The sequence below is a fragment of the Rhinopithecus bieti genome, unplaced genomic scaffold (assembly GCF_001698545.2).
Source record: "Rhinopithecus bieti isolate Rb0 unplaced genomic scaffold, ASM169854v2 scaffold_73501, whole genome shotgun sequence".
Taxonomy (NCBI): domain Eukaryota; kingdom Metazoa; phylum Chordata; class Mammalia; order Primates; family Cercopithecidae; genus Rhinopithecus; species Rhinopithecus bieti.
The window spans coordinates 265,801-278,293 of NW_016827557.1; the positions used below are offsets into that span (position 1 = coordinate 265,801).

General features: G+C 45.8%; 1 protein-coding gene and 1 long non-coding RNA gene across 2 annotated transcripts in view; both read left to right on the forward strand.

Annotated features, from left to right (window-relative positions):
- The window catches only part of RNF130 (ring finger protein 130), a 151,217-nt gene extending 140,638 nt beyond the window's left edge, over positions 1 to 10,579 (forward strand). The window contains exon 8 of the mRNA XM_017863958.1: positions 9,056 to 10,579. Within this exon, the coding sequence (XP_017719447.1) occupies positions 9,056 to 9,165 (110 nt within the window). The 3' untranslated portion in view covers positions 9,166 to 10,579. The remainder of the gene's footprint in view (positions 1 to 9,055) is intronic.
- A 1,148-nt stretch (positions 10,580 to 11,727) lies between these two features.
- LOC108523364 (uncharacterized) overlaps positions 11,728 to 12,493 on the forward strand; it is a 6,554-nt gene continuing 5,788 nt past the window's right edge. Inside the window, exon 1 of the long non-coding RNA XR_001883796.1 lies at positions 11,728 to 12,165. This is a non-coding gene — a long non-coding RNA (uncharacterized LOC108523364). The remainder of the gene's footprint in view (positions 12,166 to 12,493) is intronic.

Here is a 12,493-nt window from a genome sequence, read left to right on the forward strand (position 1 = left end):
TTTTTTTTTTTTTTTTTTTTTTGAGATAGAGGTCTCACTCTGTCACCCAGGCTGGAGTGCAGTGGCACAATCGTGGCTCACTACAGCCATGACCTCCCAGGCTCAGGTGATCCTCCCACCTCAGCCTCCTGAATAGCTGGGACTACAGGCATGCTCCACCATGCCTAGCTAATTTTTGTATTTTTTGTAGAGATGGGATTTTGCCATGTTGCCCAGGCTGGTCTCAAACTCCTGGGCTCAAGCAGTCCTCCTGTCTTGGCCTCCTAAAGTGTTGAGACTACAGGTGTGAGCCTCCATGCCCAGCCTGATCCTAGAATTTATGTGGAAATGGAAAGAGCTAAGAAGAACAAGAACATTTTGAAGAACAGTAAAGCAAAAGGACTTAGAAACTGGAAATCAGGACTTTTGATAAAGCCACAGTAATCAAAACAGTAAGGTATTGACGCAAGGATGGACAGATAGCAGAACAAAATAGAGTTCTGAAACAGCCATGCACATACAGACACTTGGCTCATGATAGAAGTGGCATTGCATGAGCAGTGGGGTAAGAATGGTCTTTTCAAGATGGTGCTGGCTCCACTGAATATTTATAAAGAAAGAAATGAATCTTAATTCCTACCTCACACTATACTGAAAAATTGACTTGAAATGTATGATAGACCTAAATGCAAAAGTTAAAACCATGAAGCTTCTAAAAAATAAGATAAAATGTCATTAAAACCTTTGGATAGGCAGAGACTTCTTAAACTGGACTCAAAAAGCCCTAACCATAAAATACAAGTTAGGCTGGGCGCGGTGGCTCAAGCCTGTAATCCCAGCACTTTGGGAGGCCGAGACGGGCGGATCACGAGGTCAGGAGATCGAGACCCTCCTGGCTAACACGGTGAAACCCCGTCTCTACTAAAAAAAAAAATAAAAAAAAAAATAAAATACAAGGTAGATAATTTGTTGCACACTAAAATTAAGAAATTTTGCTCATCAAAATACAGTTTTGGAAGAAGATACCTGCAATGTTTTTAACTCACAGAGGACTCATAGTCACAATAAAGGAGAAGAAGACTGACAACCTGATGGGAAAATGAGTGAAAGAAATAGAGACATTTCAGAGCAAACCAGATATACAAACAGCCTGCAAATGTATGAAAAGTGTTCATCCTTTTTGGTCATTGGACGAATATACATTGAAACATAGTGAAATGCCATTTATATACCTGCTGGAATGCTAAAATGAAAAAAAAAAAAAAACAACGAAAATATCCATTATTGGCACAGAAAGAGAGCCACTGGAATTCTCATTTACTGGTGGGAGTCAAAGTGGACGCAGCCGCTTTGGAACACCATCAGTGTCTGCTGACGCTGAAAATGTGCACGCCCTGAGACCCGGCAGTCCCACTCCTAGGCATCATCCCAGGGAACTGCATGTCCGTGTGTACAAAAGATACAGAAATGAATGTTCCTAACAGCAAGATTCAGAGAGCCCTCAGAGGAGACAATGCAAATGCCTGTCCATAAAGATGAGACAAGTAAATTGTGTGGTGGTCAGACAGTGGAACATGATGCAGTGGTGAAAATGAAGGAACTGTTGGTATATTCCATGAGGCGGATGGATGTTGCAACATAAATGTCAGACATTTGTGTATCTGACAGAATCTAGACACAAAAGAATATATTCCCTGTTTCCATTTATATAAAATTAAAAATAGACAAAGCTAGACTGGGCGTGGTGACTCATGCTTGTAATCCCAGCACTTTGGGAGGCCGAGGTGGGTGGATCACAAGGTCAGGAGATCGAGACCATCCTGGTTAACACAGTGAAACCCCATCTCTACTAAAAATACACACAAAAAAATCGGCCAGGCGTGCTGGCAGGCGCCTGTAGTCCCAGCTACTCGGGAGGCTGAGGCGGGAGAATTGCTTGAACCTGGGAGGCGGAACTTGCAGTGAGCCGAGATTGTGCCACTGCACTCCAGCCTGGGCAACAGAGCGAGACTCTGTCAAAAAAAAAAAAAAAAAAAAGACAAAGCTAAACTATGTGCGAGAAGTCTGGATTATGATTTTCTTTGGCGGGGGAGAGAAGGCATGGTGATTGGGTGGTCACTGGAGGGACTTGTGGGGTGCTGGTAGTATTCTATTCTTGATCCAGTGATTATTTCATGGGTGTATTCTCTTTGTGGAAATTCATTGAACTGGATACTTATGATTTGTGCACATATCTGTATGTAGGTTATACCTCAATTAAGAGTTTACTTAATAACATTATGTAGCAATAACAAAGATAATAATTAGTTGACCAGTACACATCCAGTGCATTTCCAGGTGTCAAAAAATATGTGCGCTTTCTTGGCAAAGCCAGAATCATACCGTTCTCTGAAATTCAGCTGCTTGTGTGTTCCTCTCTTTGCATTGTATTTTTCTCAAGAACACTGGTTAACCGGTATAGATTACTGACTCAAGTTCTGACCCATTTTCTTATTGCCAAAGATTTGGTATCAGCTGATCACTACCCTGACAAAAAAGATTAGGTCATTTCCACTTCTGACGGTGACTAGAAAAGGAAACCGTTTTGCTCTGTTCTCACCCCATAACAATCAACACAGAAGACTTCCGTGACCAAAAGTCAGTGGTGGGGGCAGTGTTGAGTGCGGCAAGGGGGCCCGCATGCAAAGTAAGCAAAGCAGTTCTGCAGCAGATGCCAACTGGGTGCCCCTCAATCCCGCTCCAATGCTGTCTACCTAGAAGTGGCATCCGGTCCCCCAGAGTGAGGGCTCAGTCCCCCAAGACTGTCCCCACTTCCAGTGCCCAGGGCAAGCCAAGTGTTCTACCCATGCTTCTGACCAACTGGCTATGAGTCAGGGGCCCACCACCCCTCCTCAGATCTGATTGATTTGCTACAGCAGCTCACACAACCTTGAGATTTTTATTTATTTATTTATTTGATTTTTTTTTGAGATGGAGTCTCACTCTGTCGCCCAGGCTGGAGTGCAATGGCGCGATCTCGGCTCACTGCAACCTCCACCTCCCTGGTTCAAGTAATTCCCCCGCCTCAGCCTCCCAAGTAGCTGGGATTACAGGCACCTGCCACCACACCCAGCTAATTTTTTTGTATTTTTAATAGAGACAGGGTTTCACCATGTTGGCCAGACTGGTGTCAAACTCCTGACCTCAGGCCATCCGCCTGCCTTGGCCTCCCAAAGTGCTGGGATTACAGGTGTGAACGACTGCACCCGGCCTGAGATTTATTATGAAGCATATTGCAAAGGATAGAGATGAAGGATGTGTCAGAAAAAGGAAAATTAAAAAGAGAATTTTAACAGTGGCCCCTGATGGCTGTAGTCGGGCACATGAATAATAAATCCTAGGCCTATAAATAAAGCTGACCTCTTCACTGTATGAGTTTAAGTAGTTCACTGACAGGCACTAGTTGTAAACCCATTTATCAGAGGTAGAACAAGGACAGGATGGAATTGGTCAACCCCTACCAGACCGTAAGTTGCCGAGCCTTTCTCCCACCCCACGCAAGTGCACGTTTACCTTATGGTACGGGTAGCGTCACTGAGCACCAATCAGAACCACAAGAATGGAAAGCTGCTTCCCTGCCTCACCTCCTCTGCTCCCCGTTTCCGTGCCATGTGCATCCCCCTGTTGGAAAATGTATATCTACTGTGCCTCATGCAGCCTCCTTTGAGGTACATTCTCCATCTATATGGAGTCTGTGTTCCTGGGCCTAAGTCTTCAAATTATGCTCAGAATAAATCCAGCCATGTGTAGTGACTCACATAGGTAATCCCAGCACTTTAGGAGGCCAAGGTGGGAGGATGGCTTAAGGCCAGGGCTTTGAAACCAGCCTGGTCAACCTAACAAGACCCTGGCTCTACAAAAGAAAAATTTAAAAATTAGCCAGACTTGGTGGTATGTACCTGTAGTCCCAATTTCTGGGAAGGCTGAGGCAGGAGAATTGCTTGAGCCCAGGAGGTTGAAGCTGCAGTGAGTTAGGATCGCACCATTGCACACTCCAGCTTGGGCAACAGAGTGAGAGCACCTCAAAAAGATAGATAGATAGATAGATAGATAGATAGATAGATAGATAGATAGATAGATAGACAGACAGACAGACAGACAGACAGATAGATAGATAGATAGATAGATAGATAGACAGACAGACAGATAGATAGATAGATAAAGAAACCCAGCCATGGTTCTCTAGTTCCGATGCCTGTTATTTCACTTTTTGGTTGACAGATGCGTAGGGCAAGGCATGTGAGAAGCAGCTTGGAGTTCAGTGCCCTCCCCTACCGGCACCTCTACGTGTTTAGCTATCCCTGAAGTATCCCAGACCCAGTCTTTTGGGTTTTTATGGAGGCTTCATTACATGGGCATGGCTGGTTAAATCACTGGCCATGGGTGATCAACTTAACCTTCAGCCCCTCTCCCCTCCCTGGAGGCTGGGGGGTGAGGCTGAAAGTCCCAGGCCTCTAGTCCTGCCTTGGTCTTTCTGGTGACCAGCCCCATCCTGGAGCTACCTGGAGGCTGCCTGCCTTCACCCATGTCTTTAGCGTAAGAAAGACACCAGTGTGGAGATTCTAAGGATTCTAGGAGTTGTAGACCAGGAAGCCCGGATAAAAACCAAATGTACATTTCGCAATATCGCAGATAGCTTTAATTCATCCTCAAGAGCAGGAAACCCCCCGTCATCGGCTCTGTTTTTCATCTTCCTCCCTTAGCACTGTTGGATCGTGCTGATACTTCTGGGGGCTGAGGATCCTTTGTCAGAAGTGAAATAGCTCATATTTTATGTGGGACCTTGCTCTTAGAAGGCTACTGTGTATAGATAACAAGCATCTTTAATCCCATTTTAAAATTTGTATTTATTTATATTTAATTTTCTTTTCTTTTCTTTTCTTTTTTTTAAGATAGTCTCACTCTGTCACCCAGGCTGGAGTGCAGTGGCTTGATCTTGGCTCACTGAAACCTCCACCTCCCAGGTTTAAGTAATTCTCCTGCCGCAGCCTCCTGTGTAGCTGGGATTGCAGGCATGCACCACCACGCCTGGCTAATTTTTATATTTTTAGTAGAGATGGGGTTTCACCATGGTGGCCAAGCTGGTCTCGAACTACTGACCTCAGGTGATCCACCCACCTCAGCCTCCCAAAGTGCTGGGATTACAGGCATGAGCCACTATGACCAGCCTGTATTTAATTTTTATTTATTAAAAAAAAATTGTTTAGGGACAGGGTCTCACTGTGTTGCCCAGGCTGGACTTGAACTCCCGGGCTCAAGCGATCCTCCCACCTCAGCCTCCCTAGTAGCTGGGACTGCAGATACTGACCTTCAAGCCCGACTTCATGCCAGTTTTTTAAATGCAGAAGACTTTTAACATAGAAAAGTTAAGAAAACAGAGTTTGCCCTGCCGCTCATGAGCTAGCACTGAAAGCTTTCATTTAATACTCCTCTGCTGAGATTATAGGTGCAAACCTCCATGCTCATCAAGTTCCAGTATTTCTAATCCTAATTTCAAGACTTGTAAAGCTACAGTAATCAAGACAATATGGTGTTAGTGTTGTTAAAATAAAAACTTTAGAGAAACTAAATTTAACAGAGTTTAATTGAGCAAGAGTGATTGAAGAATTGGGCAGCCCCAGGACCGAAAAGGTTCAGAGCAACTCTAGGGCTGCACCGTGGTCAGATTTATGGACAGAAAAAGGGAGGTGAGGTACAGAAACAGCAGGATGGGTGAAGCTAGGCCTTTGCCTCACTGAACCTGGTTTGCACTGTTGGCCGCCTGTGATTGGCTGAAACTCAGCCGCTGGGATTGGCTGAGACTCAGCTGCTGGGATTGGCTGACACTCAGCTCCTTGGTACAGGAGTCCATTACAGTCTGTCACACGTCCAGTTAGGTGACAGTTCACTGTGTATGGAGAAATCTTCAGGCTGAACTTAAAATATGTAAGGAAGCAGTTTAGCAATTTAACAGCACAAAGACAGACAAATGGATTGCTGGAACAGAATAGTGCCCAGAAGTAGACCCACACATTTACAATCAATAGATTTTCCGTAAAGGTGCCAAGACAGTTCAGTGGGGGAAAGGATAATCTTTTAAACAATCAACAACTGAACAATTGGATATCCATATGCAAAATAAATAAATACATAAAATGAACTCCAACTCTTATTTTCTACCATTTTCAAAGATTTACTTGAAGTGGACCATCTAAGTGTAAGAACTAAGACTGTAAAGCTTCTAGATGAACATGTAGGAGAAAATCTTAGTGACCTTGGGATTCTTAAATCTGACACAAAAAGCACAAACTGTAACAGGAAAAAATCAATAAATTTGATCTTACCAAAATTTGAAACTTTTAATCTTCAAAAGATATTGTTATAAAAATGGAAAGGCAAGCCACAGACTAGGAGGAAATATTTGCAAAATGTATGTCTGGCAAGACTTGTATCGAGCATTTTTTTTTTTTTTTTTTGAGACAGGGTCTCGCTCTGAAGCACAGGCTGGAGGGCAGTAGTGCAGTCTCGGCTCACTGCAGCCTCTGCTTCCCAGACTCAAGTGATCCTCCCATCTCTGCCTCCCAAGTAGCTGGGACTACAGGTGCTCACCACCACACCTGGCTACTTTTTGTATTTTTAGTAGAGATGGGGTTTCGCCGCATTGCCTAGGCTAGTCTTGAACTCCTGAGCTCACGCGATCTGCCTCGGCCTCCCAGAGTGCTGGGATTACAAGCATGAGCCACCGTGCCAGCCTGGAATTGTTTTTAAACCCTTATACTTGATCATATGAAGACAGCCCAAGCTGGGCATGGTGGTTTGTGCCTATAATCTCAGCGCTTTGGGAGGCTGACGCAGATCGCTTGAGCTCAGGAGTTCGAGACCAGCCTGGCCAATGTGGTAAAACCCCATCTCTATTAAAAATACAAAAATTAGCTGGGCATTGTGGCCCATGCCTGTCATCTCAGTTACGTAGGAGGCTGAGGCACAAGAATCTCTTGAACCCAGGAGGCGGAGATTGCAGTGAGCCGAGACAGCACCATTGCACTCCAGCCTGGGCAACAGAGCAAGACTCTGTCTCAAAAAAAATTTTTTTAAGAAAATTTTTTAAAAAGCCCAATTTTTTTACTGGGCTAAAGATTTGAACAAAACACTTCACAAAAGAAGATAAACAGTTGGCTAATAAGCCCATGAAAAGATGCTCAATATTATTAGTCATCAGGGAAATGCAAATTAAAACCACAATGAGAAACTACTACACTCCTGCTAGAATGCCTATACTTTTCCAAGACTGACCATATGAAGTGTTTGTGAGTATGAAAAGGAGCTGGGACTACTATATGCTGCTGGTAGGGCCATCTTTTTTTTTTTTTTTTTTTTTTTTGAGATGGAGTCTCACTCTGTCGCACAGGCTGGAGTGCAGCGGTGCAATCTCTGCTCACTGCAAGCTCCACCTCCTAGATTCAAGTGATTCTCCTGCCTCAGCCTCCCGAGTAGCTGGATTATAGGTGCCTGCCACCACCACGCCTGGCTAATTTTTTGTATTTTTAGTAGAGACGGGGTTTCACCATGTTGGCCAGGCTGGTCTTGAACTCCTGATCTCGTGATCCGCCTGCCTCGGCCTCCCAAAGTGCTGGGATTACAGTCATGTGGCGTGATCTTGGCTCACTGCAACCTCTGCCTCCTGGGTTCAAGGGATTCTCCTGGCTCAGCCTCCCAAGTAACTAGGACTACAAGTGCCTGCCACCATGCTCGGCTAATTTTTGTATCTTAGTAGAGACAAGGTTTCACTATGTAGGTTAAGCTGGTCTCAAACTTCTGACCTCAAATGATCCACCCACCTTGGCCTCCCAAAGTGCTGGGATTACAGGTGTGAGCCACCACACCCGGCCAGGACCATCTTAGAACAGCCTGGCAGTTTCTGAAAAAGTTCATTTTTTTACAGTCATTTCACTTCTGAGTATTTACAAGTCTAGGAGACATGAAAGCATATGTTCACACAATGTATGTGCACAGATGTTCATACCAACTTTATTTGTAAGAGCCAGTTTATACTATACGATTCCACTTACATAAAATTCTAGAAAGATGCAAACTAATCTATGTTTCCCTGGCAATAGGAGTAGGGTAGAAAGACAGGGAAGGGATTGAGAGGCACCAGGAAACTTTGGGGTGGTGGATATGTTCGTTATCTTGATTCTGGTGTCAGTGTCACTGGCGTATACAGCTGTCAGAGCTCACCAAATTATGTCCTTTAAACATGTGCTTTTCATTATATGTCAGTTATACCCCAGTAAAGCTTAAAAACAGTTTTATAGAAAAGGAAATGTAAGCATGGCTTAACTTTGAGTAGCACAAATAGTCAAATAACATAAATATGGAATTTTAAAATCAAAATATAATTATATTGGGGCAATGGAAAGTGTGTGCAATGGCGGAGCGGAGGGAGGGGGGCAGTTAGAAGAAAATCCTCATCTTCCACAGTGGGAATTCGGTAGATAAAATCTAAGACTGAAAAAATTCAGAAGGATCAACATAGGCATATTAGGTTGCAGTGAGCCAAGATCACACTACTGCACTCCAGCCTGGGCGACAAGAGCAAAACTCCGTCTCAAAATATATATATATATATATATATAATCAGAGCCTCCAAGTCACACCCCAAGTCTGCCCAGCTGATGAGGGGGCTCCATGCCCATCCCCAGGACCAAACCGGAACAGGTGCTCAGATGAGAGGGCTGGGGGCAGTCCTCCATAAGATGGTGTGCCCAGGAAAAAGTCTTCACATTTCTAAGTGGAACCTTTTAAGAGCACCAGGCAGCTTTTGCTTTGCGCAGCTCCAGTAGTTAGTCTCTTGGGGATCCGAAGATTGGAACTTAGATGCTTAAAGTTTGAATTGAAGGATGCCCGCACTCTTTGTATTTCTCTAATGAGAGCCCCACATGAAGGACAGTTAAGAAAATGTCATGCTTCAAAGATAACCTGCATTGTTTCCTCCAAGCCGTGTGAGAAACATAGGCCTGGTGACTTATTAAGTCTCTTTTTCTTCTTCCTTTTCCAGGTGGTCACTTTTTTCATCGCAACTCCTTGTCCCCTCGGAGTCTGGTGTATGAAAGCGAGTTCTCCACAATCGAACCTTCTTTGGACATGTATGATGAGAACAAAACCTGAATTTTAAACATGGGCTCTTGGGGTCACTGCTTTTGTGATTTGGTTTCTGATCACCTTTCTTATTTTGTATTCTCCTGTCAGCATCCGTTTTGGAAGAATGGCAGCACTTTCCAAGCACAGGTTGGGGTTCAGGGTTAATTTGCAGAGTTCCCCAAGGTGAGGCATTGAGGACAGTAGTATTGCCCAGGTGAGCCTTGTGGTATTGAAAACCCGCCCAAGCTGATCATTGAAGGTGGGCGCCCAGCAAGCCTGGCTGTTTGCAGAGAAGAGGCTGGGCCCAGGATTAATGTTGCATTGGAGACGCATCTCTGAATACTCACATGCTGTTCTGTGCCAGGGAAGCTGGGGTTTTTAACATCCTTTTGTGGTCCCTGCTTACGATGCATACCTCCCTGTGGGAGAAGCTTCCTACCCGTGTGGCGTGCAGGTGCTGCTCCCTGACTGGCTCTGGATGCTCCCCTCTCGCTTATTCTACTTCCTGCTGAAGGGTCTCTTCTAAAGGGGGTTGAGAGAAGGCCTTGCCTTTGTATCTCCTCTGAGACTGACCACCCACTTCCTGCCAGGGCAGGGCTGTGGGAGACGCAGGCCATGGGGCCGGGTCTGTGTGCGGGGCCAGGCAGCCATCTGCATTGCCATTTTCCAGCCTCCATGTTAAGCATGACGTAAAGTGACAAGTGTTTATGTCAGCACGAAAACACTGAAGGCTCTTCCATCCTGCAGCCTGTGGACATTTCTACTTGGCCACCCCTGAGTATAGGGAGTGTGTGTATAGGGAGGTGGCACCCGGGAGCCCAGCCCAGCAGTGTGTCTGGGCACAGTGATTTCAGGGGGGATGGCCAGCAGTTGTGAAAAACAGAATGATCTGGAATGTCTCATTGGGAAGACCAAACCCTCTTCTTGCTGCAGATGCCAGATAAGCTCCCACCTTCAGTGTCCACTGTGCAGCCCAGTCCCCTCCACGAGTCCCAGCATAGCATGAAAAAGGGACAGGAGCACCAGCTGCCAGGCTTACAGGACAGGGTGCAGCAGCCAGCATCCCAGGCCAGCATCCCAGGCATCAGGGACATGCAGGATCTTCCCACACACCTGGGACGACATCGAATTAACATGATGAGAAAATTGCATCTTGCGAGTAATCCCAGTACAGAACCACCATGGGCAAATTTATAAAACGAATCTGCACACCCTCTTTGCAAAAGGACACACCTGAGTTGAGTCTGCCTGTCCTCACTGGTATGAGCTGCATGGGGGCGTGAGGCGCACAGACTCTGGCTGTGAGAAGAGGAACCTCAGTCTGCACATGCCTAGGGTCAGATTTGACAGCAAACCAAGCAGATGCGTGAATCCCCCACCCTGTTCTCACTGACTATGGAACATAAATTTGAAGTGAACACTTGCCATTTTTCCACGTGCAGCTTCTCCCAAAGTGTCTTTTCTCGTGATGTGTCAATAACATGCCTCAGACACAGGTGTGCCTGTAAGAAACCTGCAGAGCCCCGGATGGGGACAGCCTTCAGGAGCATTGTCAGAGAGCGAGCAGTGGCATTTCATTTTCGCTCGTTTGAGACTAGAATGGTGCAGATTTTAAAGGTCTTAGGAGCTTTTGTGTTTTACCTTTTACCACGGGCTTTGGGTTGTTTTGTTTTTTTCTTTATGATAGTCTTTGTACTATAAAAATATTTTCAATGAGCAACCTCAATATAGCATCGTTCAGAAAAACAGGTTTCCCCATTGGGCTCTCAGAGAGAGGATGAGTCTACAGGAGGCTAGAACCCATTTGCTGGAGGTTCCAGACACGCGCCTGCATTTATATGTGTTTGGCCCACCTGAAAGATAGGAGAGCTCAGTTCTGATTGTTGCCATGTCTGTACCACCTCCTTGTTTTCCCAAACCAAAACTCAGACCCCAATGTAGCATTTTCTCCTGATTTGAGGTCCTACCAAGGTGTATACATTAAATTCCACTCAAGACAGTTTCTTTACTGAAAAGGTATGAAATTACTTGAGAAGAAATAAAAATTTCAGGCCCCTAGAATCTGTCTATTAATATAACATGTGAATTTCTGGGAAATCTGGGGCACACTCACTGTAGAATCACCAAGGAGGCATTCCTTGCAGGGGAGCATCCTCAGATCCATGCTGTGGATCCTAGCCTGACACCCTTTTCTGGAAAATCGGGGTCACTCTCTGGCTCAGCTACAGAATGGCCTGTCTTTGTCAGGAGGGACACTAACTTCTCATTAAGGTCATGCTCTTCAGGAATAAAGAGAAAAATTTGGCTTTTGGTTTCCAGGTTTTATTTTATTTTGTTTTGTTTTGTGACAGGGTCTCTCGCTCTGTCCCCCAGGCTGGAGTACAGTGATGCAACTTCAGCTCACTGCAGCCTCCACCTCCTGGGCTCAAGTGATCCTCCCACCTCAGCCCACCGAGTAGCTGGGACCATAGGCACACGCCACCACAGCCAGCTAATTTTTGTATTTTCTGTAGAGATGTGAGACTTCGCCATGTTGCCCAGGCTGGTCTTGAATTCCTGGGCTCAAGCAATCCACCGCCACCTCGGCCTCCCAAAGTTCCGGGATTCCAGTTGTAAGTCACCATGCCCAGCCAAGAATGGCATTTTTTTTTTTAATCCCAAATAGCCTCTTTACTAGCTGCTATGCTGGGGGAAATCCCTGCTAAGTCAGGACCCTGGCAGGAAGTGGTCAGGGCTGCTTGTCCGGTGAGCATTGTGAGGTCACACATCGCCACGTGGGCAGTGCTGCCCTGAGGCACTTGGGGGGCAGTGTTCTGCCTGCTGCGGGTGTGATGGGGCGCCGAGAGTGAGTGTCTCAGTTCTCGCAAGTCTTCCACCAGCAGTGGTTATTAGGAAATGTGTGATAACCTCAGTCATTGTTGAGGGGGGAACTATTTGAAGTAAGAAAGAGGCTGAGGAGTCAGCTATTTACACCACACACCCACCCGCCTGCCTCCAGTGGACTGCTGTGAGCTGGGCCTGTGCCAGGTGAGCAGAACCATGGGCATGTATGGCAGGATGAGCAAGTCTAGGGCCAGGGCAGCCATCAGCATCCTCGGGGAGTTGGTTGTGACTATTGAAATGCAAATGCTTAAGCTTTGGTGATTTTTTTTTTTTTTTTTTTTTTTTTTTTTTTTTTTTTTGAGATGGAGTCTCGCTCTGTCTCCCAGCCTGGAGTGCAGTGGCGCAATCTTAGCTCACTGCAAGCTCCGCCTCCTGAGTTCACGCCATTCTCCTTCCTCAGCCTCCTGAGTAGCTGAGACCACAGGCGCCTGCCACCACGCCCGGCTAATTTTTTGTGTTTTAGTAGAGACGG